The following is a 15,259-nucleotide window of genomic DNA, read 5'->3' on the forward strand; positions in this document are numbered from 1 at the left end:
CACACCCAGTCAAAAGATCTGGGTTTAATCCATCACCGTTCTTTAGCCCACGCCGCCACCCCAGTTCAGACATGACCATATGCAAATCAGTCTGACTCTGTGCCTCATGGGAACAGTCCAGCCCGAACTGCCAAGCCATGCCTTCCCTGGACCGGAAACAAGCTTCCGAGGACCGGTTTCTGGCATTTCAGCCGTCTTCAGCCCGGCTTGCTTGAATCCAGTGGCAAAGTGATCAAGGGACTCACGTCTGAGCACACCCTGCCAACTTATGGCGAACAAAGTGGTACAAAAGGGGGTGGTGATGGACGGAGCATCTGAACCAATCAAACACCGGTCCTCGGAAGCTTGTTTCCGGTCCAGGGAAGGCATGGCTTGGCAGTTCGGGCTGGACTGTTCCCATGAGGCACAGGGTCAGACTGATTTGCATATGGCCATGTCTGAACTGGGGTGGCAGAGTGGGCTAAAGAACGGTTATGGATTAAACCCAGATCTGTTGACTGGGTGCGGGTGTTTGATTGGTTCAGATGCTCCGTCCATCACCACCCCCTTTTGTACCACTTTCTTCGCCATAAGTTGGCAGGGTATGCTCAGACGTGAGTCCCTTGCTCACTTTGCCACTGGATTCAAGCAAGCCGGGCTGAAGACGGCTGAAATGCCAGAAACTGGTATCAGAAGCTTGTTTCCGGTCCAGGGAAGGCATGGCTTGGCAGTTCGGGCTGGACTGTTCCCATGAGGCACAGGATCAGACTGATTTGCATATGGCCATGTCTGAACTGGGTTGGCAGAGTGGGCTAAAGAACGGTGATGGATTAAACCCAGATCTGTTGACTGGGTGCAAGTGTTTGATTGGTTTAGATGCTCCGTCCATCACCACCCCCTTTTGTACCACAGCTGTGTGTGAGGGCAGCTTTACTGTGTGTGAGGGCAGCTTTACTGTGTGAGAGGGCAGCTTGCACAGTTGTGTGTGAGGGCAGCTTTACTGTGTGGGAAGGCAGCTTGCCCAGCTGTGTGTGAGGGCAGCTTTACTGTGTGTGAGGGCAGCTTTACTGTGTAAGAGGGCAGCTTGCACAGCTGTGTGTGAGTGCAGATTTACTGTGTGTGAGGGCAGCTTGCCCAGCAGTGTGTGAAGGCAGTTTTACTGTGTGTGAGAGCTGCTTGCACATCTGTGTGTGCGGGCAGCTTGGACATCTATGTGTGAGTGCAGCTTTACTGTGTGTGAGGGCAGCTTGCACAGATGTGTGTGAGGGCAGCTTTATTGTGTGGAAGGGCAGCTTTTACAGCTGTGTGTGATGACAGCTTTAGTGTGTGGAAGGGCAGCTTGCACAGCTGTGTGTGAAATAGTACCGCTATCACTTTTCATTGTTAGGGTATCTCGAGATTGTGGTAGCAATTAGTACTCAAAAGCAAGTTATTACAATTTAGACTTGTTTTTTTTCTCCTCAGAAATGATTGAGCAGGGAGAAAATAAACCGGTTCTTACATTTTTATGACTCCAGGCTACCGGGATTGGCATAGAACCTGCCTTGTGTCAGTGTTACTTGTTATCTGTTTGCTATGGATTACTGAAATCATAAAAATGCCATTTGTCAAGTTTTCGTGTCAACCCAAAGCTCCGATCAGATTAGATCGTTCAGTGCGTGAATGCTGGTCTCCGAAACCGAACTGGGGACTGTTTGCATTACAATAGAATCTGAGGGGCAGATTTACAAGCCCCTTGCGCCTCTTTTACTCCGCTGTTGCGTCACTTTTGTGAAGCAGCGGCAGCGCAAAAGATGCGCCATGCTGCGAGGTATTTACAACGTGACGCATCTGGGAAATGCGTCACGTTGTAAAGACCTGTGACAGAAGTAGGTGTTCCTGCACGGGGGGTGGGGGGGTGGAACAATCTGGCGCAGGAACGCCATCCAAAAGTGGCTGAGTGAAATCTACAATATTTCACTCAGTCACTTTTGAGCTCATGCTGCATCAAAACCCTGCGCCTGCTTGAAGCAGGCGTAAGGATTGACGCAGCATTGTAAGAAGAGGGCACCCAGAGCATTGCTGGAGCTGCGTCACGCTTGAGATGCAACTCCAGCAATGCGCCGCCTTTACGGGACAGATGCCTCACGCATCTGGGCCGTTTTTGCCTCATGGTGAGCCCCATTGTAAATGCGGCGCATTCATGGTGGCGGAGCCGTGACGCACAATAACTGGCACATCCCTGCTGATATGCAGGGATGCACCAGTTATTGTAAATCTGCCCCAGAGTTCATATAAGAATGAACGCAGTGCATGTCCTACATATACGTTTATTTATTGTGAGGTTTTTTTAAGCGCTACAGTTATACGTCAAGTCTTTGTTGCTTCAGTGTGCTTACTTACAGTAACCGGAAGACTCTTCTGTGGTGCCTTGGCTGAGGGGAAAAGCGCGCGAGACTCTGATATATTTGGAAGTGATGGGACGCTTAGCAAGCGTAAGATCGTTTAGGAGGTCGTCCCACCTGCTGCCGATCTCTCTGCACTGCAGCGACTCTGTCCACCCTGCGAGTCACCTTTCACATTTTGGTGTGTGGACTCAGCATTTCATCATTCCGATGTGGGTATTACCATAGAAAGAGATAGAAGTAATAGCTTGCATTTACAGTAAAACAAATCTGCCACAGAAAGCGCTATACAAACCACAGAGTATTAATACTGTGATGACTGTCAGTGCGTGTTACTCAGTGGTGCTGGATAATAAGTGTGACACTCCAACAACCCATGGCTGGCAGTACGAATATAGGGGTAATAACAGTGACACACCATTAGATCAGTGGTGGTCTTGAGTGCATAGGTATAATAACTATGACATTCCTACAAGTCAGTGCAGGCAGTGAGCGCATGGGCTAAGTATTCTGTGTCAGAAATAGTGTTATTCAGTTGGGAGAGGTGTACCTCTGCCAACACCATAAATTCTCTCTAGACTGGTCAAATCACAGTTATCTCAGTGCCTAATTTGAGCCAGTGGTTTCCGGTGCTCAGTACTTAATCATCAACACAGGCGCTTTTCATGAGCACCAGTTAAGGAGACATTCATTTAGGCTCAGGAGAGTAAGTGATTTGCCCAGAACCACAGGATGTTGAGCCAACGCCGAGACTTGAACCTGGCTCCCCAGCTCTGAAGTCAGCAGCTCTGACTGTGGTGCCACATCCTCTCCGCGCTTACATGGTACGTAGTTGTTTTTGTTTTAGCTGGTGCTAACAGGAGAAATTGTCTGGTGCAAGCTGCCTCCTGATTGGACCCTGGCACTTATTTTATTACAAAAGAACCACTGCAGTTACTGGAGCATCTGATCAACCTCAAGTAGCTCTTGGACAAGCAACAGGCAATCCCCAGAGAAGTGCGTTCTAATTTCAAGCACTGCAGCAGTTTTAAAGCAAACAATGCAAGACAACAACAAGCATTGGCATAGCCAATAGGTCTCCCCTTTGGGACCTTATATGTGTTTAGCCATGCAGTACATTATCCCCCACTGGCATGCCCACACACTCCTAACATCCTTGAATAATCGTAAACGTTTCTTTTTTTAAGTTGATACGAAACAAGAAACGTTAAAAGGTTTAACTATTGCTTATTGCTAGTTGGCATTTCTTGTTTAATTCTCACCTTTGCACTCCTCTGTTACCTCACAATATTTGTTTATTTAGCTGTAGTCTGAGAGAGTGCCAAATGTGTGCAGTGTCCCTGCCGCTCACTTCTTGCCAGCTCTCCCCGGGCTGGATGCACAATCCAACGTTGACCTGAGAAAAAGGCAATTCACTGAACCTATATACAAAAGCGGGCGACAAATTAATGGAATAGTGAAAGGAATGATTACACCTGTATTACTTAACTTTGCAACGGAATCCTCCCCAGAGGCATACGTTCTTTGAAAGAGTGAAATGAATGAATTGTGTATTGGGTAACTGCAAACCCACTCACCTACAAGCATGCGCTCTATGAAAGAGTGAAATGATGAATGAATGAACTGTAATGTGTAACTGCAAACTGAATCGCGTGGAGGCATACATTCTTTGAAAGAGTGATATGAGTGAATGAATAAACCTCTGTTGTGTAACTTCGCCCACTTACTCAACCACTTGGAGGCATGTGTTCTTTTTAACGAGTGAGTGCACAGACTGCTCTAAAAAGATGAGCATTGAGTATTTTCTCCAGAGAAGAATCTTTGGTAGTCCGTGCGCAATGAGCACACAGGTATGTCAGGTATTCTGTTACTGCTGGTATGTTTTGGGACTTCCCCTCGTGCATGTAATTTGTAGGAGCTACTAAGAGCGGCAAAAGTAATCCTAACAAGCATTGTCATAGCCAATAGGTCTCGCCTTTGGGACCTTAAAGGTGTTTCGTTATTCAGCACAATATCCTTGGTGCAACAACATCAATTGTTGCATGGCTAAACACTTATAAGGTCCCAAAGGCGAGACCTATTGGCTTTGCCAATGCTTGTTTCAATGGGGCTGGTGGTGTAGTAAACAAAAGGCGCATGCAGTGCGCGAAGTACGAGTGTTTACTACGCAGTGTGCATCGTGTCTTTGCATTGCATTGACCTGTACAAGTATTGACCTGTACAGATCAACTCCCACTCCTAAACCCAAGAGCCAACTCCTCCAAGGTCACTCATTGACTGGCGGCCATGACACTGGGCTCATTTACCTTACTTGCTTTGAAGCCCAGACAACATTGCTGTGTCAGTGCAGAGAGTATTGACCTCTGCAGCAAGATGAGGCAAAACAGCATCAGAGCAAACAAACGAGTGACCCGCAGCGCACAACCTCAAACTGCCAAGGCTTTCAGACTCAGGAAGTGTATAAAGAAGATAAGATTGGGTTTTGTTTATGATAGGTAGACATTAGGAAACAAGGGATAATGTCGTTTGTGATGTGTGCTTTATTTATAGTGGTATAATGCATCAAGTCTTATTTCTCTTTATTTTTGCTTCAATGCTCAGTGGGTTAAAGCGCCTTTTACAGGGATCTGTGTATGAACTGCATATCATGTTTGAATGTTTCTGAAGTCAAAATAATGAGTGCTATTGAGTTGCGCCACATTAACAAGATTTATTAAAAGTGCTGTGTTCCTTTTATAAATGCACATTACGTTGGTGTCACCTCTTCTTCTTGTGACATAATTTGGCGGGTTTGTTCACCTACTGACAAAACCTGTTTGTAACCTTGGGCCAGCACGTGCAAATTTAGGTACTTCCAGCTGTATAGCGTTGAGTGGTTAATACCTATGGAACAACCATCTAGACATGCTGCCATTCCCTGTGTCTGTGTGGTGTACACTGTGTGTCAGCTGGAAAGGGAGGGTTGAGTTTGTTCATCTGAGAGCAACTTCTGAGACCAGTAGATACAGCTCCAGTAAACTTCTGGAACTGGGATTCCCTGGAATAGCCCTTAGCAGGAAATGTAGTGATCCTTTCACACACAATGTACTAAAATCCCCAGACAAGCCCCAAGTGCCACACAATATTTATTTGAACCATCAAAACTTTGTAAAGTTCCACGAACCACAAGTATCAGAATTTAAACTGATTTGAATTTGCAGAATTGATTTTCCCAGATGATGCATTATATTGAACTAAAAGAAAGCATACTTGAGAACTTTTGAAACGAGATGGAAAGGTGGCTAAGGGTTAGCGAATATTGTTTTATCTTTAGACGGTGTAAAAATAATATTAGTTATTTTTTGGGTCTAATGCTGCTTTCACCTGTTATGCCAAACCAGAACAAAGGAATCCTGCATTTACTATGCAGCTATAGAGGAGTCTGACCCCTTGGCCGTCATCTACCCAGCCTGACATCTGACATTGTTTTACTCGTCTCCCCGTTCGGTCCCCTTCCCTCCCCCTCCTCCCTCCTCTGCGATTGTTTGGATTCTAACTGATGTATCTATGTATCCTGTAACTCATTGATTCAACTGATGTAGATACCTACAGCGGAGCCTGAGCAACCTTGGCCGATGCCCGGTGGAGCTGTCTTATGCAGCTATAGAGGATTCTGGCCCCTTGGCCGTCACCTACCCAGCCTGACATCTGACATTGTTTTACTCGTCTCCCCATCCGGTCCCCATACCTCCCCCTCCTCCCTTCTCTGAGATTGTTTGGATTCTAACTGATGTATCTATGTATCCTGTAACTCATTGATTCAACTGATGTAGATACCTACAGCGGAGCCTGAGCAACCTTGGCCGATGCCCGGTGGAGCTGTCCTATGCAGCTATAGAGGAGTCTGGCCCCTTGGCCGTCACCTACCCAGCCGGTCATCTGGCATTGTCTTCCTCGTCTCCCCGTTTGTGTCTCCTTCCCTCCCCCACCTCCTCCCTCTGTTTCTTTGATTCAAACTGTTGTAACTTTGTAACCAGTAACTCGCTAATCTTCATGTAAAGCGCTCTGATACCTCCGGGTCTAGCCAGCGCTATATAAAACTTTGCAAATAAATAAATAAAATGTTGATTCTTGAACATGCTGCACTATTTCAAACCATCTTTAACTATCTCCTCTCCTTCCTCTGTAGAGGGCCAGCGAACTATACAGATGGATGAAAACTTTTTTACCAGTTACAGAAAGACAATACTAAAGCCCCAGGAAATATTGCTGTCTGTTGAAATTCCATGCACCAAAAAGGTGATATATTAAATTACCTCCGTATGGTCTTATGTAATGAATAGTATGCAGTATTAACTGAACCTATTAATGTTCATTGAGAAAAGCAATAGTTTTGTTAAGTTCTCTCTACACATTGACAGAACTAGTCCACTACACAAATTACTTTGCTTTCGTTTTGCCACTTGGTTAGCTTTCTGATGACTTGATTCAATGCACTGTTGATCAAGTACAGAGCTCAAATAAACCACTGTAATCTCACACCTGCCGTTAGGATTTTACTGCTCCCAGATGTGCAAACAAAGCTTTCCATTAACAAAGAGTTTATGAGGATACCCAGCATGGCAACTCAAATTATTTTATTTTATCTTATGTTATATTATCCTATGTTACGTTATCTTTTGTTATCTTATGTTATATTGTGGTGTCTTATCTTTTGTTATCTTTTTATAAATTACAACATTCACCCAGGAACAAGGCTCTTAGGGCCAGATGTAGGTGTCCAAATACCGGTCAGAAACGGCCGAAAATACCGATTTTCGGCCGTTTGCGACCGGTATTTGGACATTGGTATGTAGGGGCATGTAACATTACAGAATCGGTAATTTTACCGATTCTGTAATTTTACCGATTCGGTAAAATACCGAATTGGTAACATTACCGATTCTGTAATTTCAGATGTAGGTAGCACTGTTTTCAGTGCTACAAGGGATTAAGAATTCTTAATTTACCACCAACTAGTAGTTGGTGGTAAATTAAGAAAACCATTTAAAAAGCATTTTTTTTGCTTTTTAAACAGTGCCATGTTGCAGACATACATGCCCTAAGGGCATGTATGTCAGCAACATGTGCACCCATGCACAATTGAGGGGTGCAACAGGGTGTCAAAGTGACACCCTGCCACCCTTCAATATTTCCCCCAATTACCGAATCAGTATTTACCGATTCGGTAATCGACATTGATTTCTATGGGCCTCAAGGAACCAATGGCAGTTACAGACTCGGTAAATACCGATTCATTAATTACCGAATCATACCGATTCGGTAATTAATTCGGTAAATATACCTACATCCCGATTGCCAGTTCTTAAATACCGAATCGGTATGATTCGGTATTTAAGAATCGGTAATCGGGGATTACCTACATCTGGCCCTTAGTGAGGTAGAAGAAAATATAACACATGCTAGAAGGACGATTGAAAATGCTTATGATATAAAAAGAGAAATGTTAGGGTTTATGATTCCTTCCAGGCATGTAAAGGAATTTAATTCCATCCATGAGCGTCTTGCATTCAAAATGGTTTCCCAATTTCTTCAAATGATGATTGGGAACAAAAAATAGTAGTCTGCCCATTGATCTAATAGGAACATATTTGACAAATGTTCTATTCAAAAGAGAGGGGTTTGCGTATAGAGCACCCGGTGCATTAAATAAGCTATTTTTTTTAAAAAATTGTTTGATCCCCAGCAACGATTACAATTTGAGTGCTTAAGAAACATGAGCACATTTCCTAAGTGGGCCCTGGCTGCAGCATGGTGGACCGAACACCATGAGCAATGTGCGGGGTGAGCCAGGGGCCTTCTGATGTAGAAGGCAAATAGACCTGCACCTGCATGGTTAACAGACGCCATAATAGAAGTTTACTGAGGCTCAACCAACAGATCGAAAGCAGCTTTCATGGAAAGGCTTTATTTACTCAAGAATAAACTACAAGCCGCAAGTAATGTTTGTGTCAGTTAACAGAAACACCTGCACTTATGAAAGATTAAGTCAAGTTCCCCTTTTTATGTACCGCAAAGCAAAAGTAAACAAATGCTATAACATTCCAGTGCCTTGAAGAGACTCTGGAATCCTAAGCCAGTCAACCCCATATATGCATGACTGATATATCCAAGAGACATTGGCCCAGATACATCAAGCTAAAATCCGCTCGCAAAGGGGCATCATCCCAAATGCAAAAATCGCAATTTAAGAAATCGCAAAATTGCGATTACTTAAATTGCTATTGAATTTAAGGAATCTCAAATTGAGAACCCTTAAATGCAATGCATTAAAGTAAAAAAAATTGCGATTTCGCTAATAGGGGGCGCAAATTACCCTGAGGTTGAACTTCATGGTAATTTGCAAAAACTTTGAAAAATGCACTAAAGTGCATTTTTCAAAGTTCCATTTTACACACAAACATGCCCTTAGGGCATGTGTGTGTGCAAGATGTACACATATGCAGGTTTCAGGGGTGCAACAGGGTGTCCTGGCACCCTTGAAATTGCAATCTCAATTTGCGAATCTCTAATTGAGAATCGCAAATTGAGATTGTCTACCCATTCATTCCTATGGGCCTCTAGGCCCGTAGCAATGAATGGGGAGGTATTCCATAATTGCGACTCGCAATTTGCGAGTCGCAATTAAGGAATTTTAAGAAATCGCTATTTTTTAAGCGAGATCTTCATGCATAGCATTTGCTATTCCTTATTAGCGAATCATTATTTTTCGCTTATAAGGAATCGCAAAATGGGTGCTTGATGCATCTTGGGGTATGTCCTAAAAACAATTCGATTAAGCCACCAGGCTCCAACAATCTACACAATCTATTGGAATTGTGAGTGTTGTGACTGTAGACATTGCATCAGAGTTGGGCTGTTATAATCTAAATACCAAATGAACTCACTTAACTCACCCATCAAAGACTTTGCGTGAGCTGATTTTTCATACAAATCTTGACGTTACAAGTCCACACAACTCCGCAAAACTAACCTACTCCGTGATTTGTCTATTACAAATGTGAGATGAAGGGTGCAAGTGCTAGAGATCGCGGGTCACCCGACCAATAATTTCGCCACCTTCTGGCTTCGGGCCCATATATTCCAATTCACCATATACACATTGATCGGATGACGTCACAATCTTCTACTAATAATTGTGAGTTCCTTTTCTATTTTCTAGTGTACCCGACTTACCATCCACTGTTACGGGTACCTATGACCACAATGGATCAGGGAGCTAGCTGTAAAAGGAAAGGCAGCGAAATACAAACCCAACATGTAAACCTGTGATTTATTTCATGAAATGACCACGGACAACTGAGAAGTTTTAAAAGCTTTATCTCAGATTTAAATTTCTTTGGAACATACACTCCACTACGAGGAGACAGTCTAAAATCGAATTTGCAAAGAGTACATAGCTGTATAGAAGAACTATAAGGGCAATCATTTATGGAAAAATGCTAATGCAACAGGAAACAAACTAAGAGAGCTACTGGGCTAAATTCAGAGTTTCTTTAGTGATATTTATGGGAGAAAATTAGAGACCATAACAGGAAGTTGCAAATTGTAATGGCGAAAATGATTTCTAAAAGGTAGGGTAACATAGGAACACGCTATGAAAATAAATGCATATGTTTCATGAGATGCAATGAGTTGCGGAAAGGATGGAAAACTTTTCATGTGCAAAGATATGTCTTTATTGAAGCAAAGACAGAAAATAGAAAGGTGCAGTTTCAAGAGTTTCAGAGCGATATTTACCTAGACTGGTGTGAAAACCAACCCTGGCCACGGGTCAGTTAAGGACAGGAAACCCTCAAGGAAGGATACCCCTCAATGGACAGCAGGTGTAGAATGGACACCCAGGGCAGGACAGGAAACCCTCAGATTAGGATCAGGACAGGACCACCAGGACACGACCAGCACCCGCAGTTTGGAAGCAACGCCTGCGCTCCACCCTCTCTGCAGCTATCGATCAGAACCCCGATTGGGTCAGCGAACTCCCAGCAAAGTGCTCCGCCAGCACTTTTAAGGTTTAGTAAAACCTTAGTCTATGGTCAAATTCGGACAGAGTGCTCCGCAATACTCTGTATCTTCAAGTCACCTATTGAGTGCGTTGGGTCAGTGACAGGTCAGCTATTCAGACAAGTCGGACAATTTCCCTAGGTGAACCCAGGGTAGATATACTGTTTTTGGGCAGTGTACCACCCCCAAATGTTGCAAAGTGTCAGAATCCCCAAATTTTGATTGGTTCTAAGGTAGGATTTGGTTAACACACCAATCAGAACAGAGTATTGTAAGACCTATTTAGCATCCTAAGGTGCCGCCTAGCAAGATTGGGGTTCCCACGAGAAGCCGCAGTGAATACAATGGAAAGAAATACAATGTGTTACAATATGGTACAATCTAGATGCTTTTGCTGGGTGAAGGTGCATGTTCCCATGCAGGCTCTGGCAGCAACCTTCTTTGGCTTGGTTTCAATGCCACCTCGCCACGGCTGATCATGCACGATGCTGCCCTCCAAGATGGACTCCCCAGCCCCATCACCCCTCAGTGCCGAGGATACATGAAAAGTAAGCGAAAACAAATTAGCACATAGAAATAAATGAACGTATTACATGTCATAATTTCGTACTTTAGTTTCATCATTATAAAAATATACTATGCATTAGTGAATGAGGGCAACGAACAAGTTCACAGGAGCAGCAGCACACAGCTTCACCACGTTATCAGAAGCACAGCCATCTTATTGCTATTACGCATGCGCACCCTTTCCCTCTCAAACTCTGACTGCATCATACCTCGTGACTATGTCTCACGCATGCGCAGAAACAGAAATGCAAGCAGCGGCCATTTTAGACACAATTATTATTTATATCAGTAAAACACATAGGCAAGCTTCGCTACCTTTCATGCATATCCAAAATAACGAGATTAGTAAAACGTACATTTGTTATGATGTTACGACAGGTTCGAGGTTCATGAATCGAGCAAGTCGCGATGCAAAATCTTGCTCTATCAATCCCCTCTTTGATGATATTTACTATCATCACAAAATCTCGGAATCAGATGCCAACTTTCTTTCACACTTTGTACAACTCTATTTCCTCCAACAGGCGATTCAATTTCTCTTTCTCATTTTTGGAAGGGTGAGAATTTTTCACCTTTTTGTAAATCTGATTATTTATTTCCTCCAATTCAAGCTCATCCGCATTCCGTTTCACTCCTCTTGCATTCACCTGATACTTCTTAGTATGTTTTCGGCATTTGCAACAGACTAATATAAGAAATAGGATAAGACCTATAATTCCTATTGGCATCAGTACCTTGAACAATAAGCTTCTACCTAAGTTAGCAAACCAGTGACCTACATTTGAGAGACCATCAACTAGTCTCTTCCAGGCACTGTCAACCTCGAGTGGTTTGAGTTCCCTTTCCAAATTAGTAATGTTTTTCACATATCTTTTGAGCTGCATGCTTTTGTCCGGAATGTAAGTGCAACAATGTTGCGCCTTCAACATCCGGCAGACTCCGCCCTCTTTTGCTAATAAGGTGTCAAGAGCAAGTCTGTCCTGCAAAACCATTGCTCTGATCGCAACCATTTCAGTATTGACCAGCAGAAATCCATGAGCTGTGTCAGTAGACAGTACATCCACTATTGTGGACAATTTGCAAATTCTGTGAGTGTTCAGAACCACTCCCACTCCAGGTATCAGTGCACTAAAAATACTACCCATTATTTCACCTACACTTTCTCTTTTACTACGCACTAAGCCATTAGTGTTTTCATTGCTTCCAGTAATTTCATTCACATGGTATATTTTCGGGAAGACAATGCCAAAGTAGCAGCTTCCATACCAGTGATCCGGCAATTTGAAATAAGCCTTGTCTCCACATATATAATAAATTCCAGGAAACACAGGCTCTGACCCATTTTTGAAACCCCAACCTCCAATTACCTTGTAATTGTGCTCACATTGACTGGAACCAATGAAAATGTTATTATAATAATCAGTCTTCTCGCGGTGAAGACAGAGTTTCCCTTTCTTTTCGAAATCCAGCAACAGAGCAGGTCCCGCCCCGCCAGTTGAGGTGCATTCCATGTTCTCAGCCCATTTAGGGGTTTTCTGCCCTTTGTCATTTGCCTTTCTTTGGAAACTCTCCCTTCTTTTCTCTGCCATGTTTAAAAATACCTTTTCTTGTTCATGTAATGAACAGGTCAAGTTGTCTCTGTGTGCTTCATTTAAGTCTATAGTACCTATAGTCAGAAAGTATTCTCCCATATAACGTGTAACGTCACTTTTGGTATGTACAGGATTCAGATTTCCACGTATGGGAAGTTCAGAAAAAATCACGTCATTGTTAGAGTAATAATACTGTAACGGTCCTCTTTTGTAAAATAAGCTTGCTAAAACACTACAGGAAATTCCATATGTCAGGGGCAAGTGATGGTATGTCACGCCTTCAGCTACAGAAGTAGGTAGCTTCATGCAGACATAGCAATCCTCTATTTCCAGTGTAGCTTTTGTGTGATCCCAAATGCTTGACAGAGTTGAGCCAATATTTCATTCTGAAAATGTCCGCCTCTATCTGAGTCAATAAAGACTGGAACCCCGAACCTCGGTATCAATTCTCTTAGCAACATTTTAGCTACTGATATGGCATCACATTGAGAGGTCGGGTAAGCTTCCACTCATTTTGAAAACAGGCAGACGATGACAAGGACATATCGTTTTCCCTCACAACGAGGCATGGTAATGCAATCAATTTGTATTCTCACAAAGGGGCCTCCTGATCTCCCAATTTTCATCAGTTCAACTACTGTTCTCTTGCCAGCGTTGAACTGCTGACATGTCAAGCACCTCTGGCAAAGGGACTCTGCTACCTTCCTGAACTTCTTGTTATACCAAGTCTGTTGAAACACCAGAACCATGGCGTCCCTGCCAATGTGTGATCCCTCATGTATCAATCTGGCCATTGGGACAAGGAGGTGTCGGGGTAACACAGGCATACCATTCGGACCCACAATGACACCGTCCTCACGTCTCGGTCTACAACCTTGTTCCTTCCACTTCTCTTTCTCCTCCCAGGGCGTCACATGCTGCCATTCTCTCACTTCATCCCATGTAGGGACTTCTTCAAACATTCTAAGTTGGCAGCTGTTTCCAGCCCCACCCCGCTTCGGATTTATTCGCATCTGATCCATGGCGCATTGTTTTGCCACCCGGTCAGCAAAATCATTTCCCAAAGATACAGGGTCAAGGCCCCTTTTATGAGCAATACACTTGACGACTGCCAATTCTTTTGGTAACTGGATTGCCTCTAAAAGGTCTTGAACCACTTTTTCATTTCGAATGGGGGTACCTGATGAAGTCAGGAATTCTCTTTGTAGCCATAACTGGCCAAAGTCATGCACCACCCCATAACAGTACTGACTGTCAGTATACACTGTTATTCTCTTGTCTTTTCCCAATTTGCAAGCTCTTATCAGGGCGATCAATTCGGCTACTTGTGCAGACTTTACTCCAAATAAATAAGATGCTTCCTCAATTTTGTTTAATGTGACCACAGCATAGGCAGCACTTAGACCTCCGAGTTCATGTCTCATGCATGAACCATCCACGAACCATTCCTCGTCGTGTACAGGCAAAGGAGTTTCTTTAATGTCTGGGCGAGGTTTAGTACTGAATTCTGTTAGATCAATGCAGTCATGCTCATTATCTCCCTTATCTTCCATCACCATTGAGTCAGGGAGTAGAGTGGCAGGGTTTAAAATATTACATCGGGTGATGACTATATTCGCAGCACCCATGAGAATCCTCTCATATTTAGTCAGCCGACTAGGGGTGAGATACTGAGTTTTGGTACGAGTCAATAGGATCACAACTGCATGTGGAACATACACAGTTACCGGATGTCCCATGATAATGGACTCACTTTGCTCTAAACTGGTGCAAGTCGCAGCTACTGCTTTCAGACATCCAGGTAATCCAGCAGCCACTGGATCCAAAGTGGCAGAGAAATATGCCACAGGCCTTCTGGTCAATCCATGCTCTTGAGTCAGGACTGACAATGCACAATTGTCACGAGTGTCACAGAATAAGCCAAACTCCTTGGAGTAGTCAGGCATCCCTAGAGCAGGGGCTGTACACAGACAATTACGCAACTTTGTGAAAGCTGTCAAGCTCTCGTCATTCCATTCCACTGGGTCCTTTGCTCCTTTCTTTGTCATTTGAATCAAAGGCTTTGCAAGGACTGCGAATCCCACAATCCATTGCCTGCAGTAACCTACAACTCCCAGGAACATTCTTATTTCTTTCTGAGTACGGGGTAACTGCATATTTTGAATTATTCTGACTCTCTCTGAGGTGACTTTTCTGATGCCTTTTTCTATCTGGTGTCCCAGATATTTCACTGATTTCGAACAGAACTGTAATTTCTCAGGGGCCACTTTATGTCCCTTTTCACTCAGGTGATTTAGTAGGGCAATGGTGTCAACCACGCAGTCCCTATGACTTTTAGACGCCACCAATAGGTCGTCAATGTACTGGACCAAAACAGACTTTCCAGGTAAGACTAAAGATTCAAGGCATTTTTTCAAGATCTGATTAAAGATAGAGGGGCTTTCTGTGTACCCCTGGGGGACCCTATTCCAGACATACACGTGACTGTTGAAAGCAAATGAGAAAAGAAATTTGCTGTCTGGATGCAACGGAATCGAAAAGAATGCATGACATAGGTCTATCACAGTGAACCATTCAGCATCCCAGGGAATCTGATACAGGATCACTGCTGGGTTCGGGACAATAGGGCAGCAAGGAACCACTATCTTGTTTACCTTTCTCAGGTCCTGAACTACTCTGTACTTGCCATTAGGC

General features: G+C 43.7%; 1 protein-coding gene across 1 annotated transcript in view; it reads left to right on the forward strand.

Annotated features, from left to right (window-relative positions):
* Positions 1-15,259, forward strand: part of LOC144762934 (xanthine dehydrogenase/oxidase-like) — a 575,825-nt gene that overhangs the window by 220,299 nt on the left and 340,267 nt on the right. Inside the window, exon 13 of the mRNA XM_078648235.1 lies at positions 6,532-6,641. Coding sequence (XP_078504361.1) covers positions 6,532-6,641 — 110 coding nt within the window. The remainder of the gene's footprint in view (positions 1-6,531; positions 6,642-15,259) is intronic.

This window comes from Lissotriton helveticus, chromosome 6, assembly GCF_964261635.1.
Source record: "Lissotriton helveticus chromosome 6, aLisHel1.1, whole genome shotgun sequence".
NCBI lineage: Eukaryota > Metazoa > Chordata > Amphibia > Caudata > Salamandridae > Lissotriton > Lissotriton helveticus.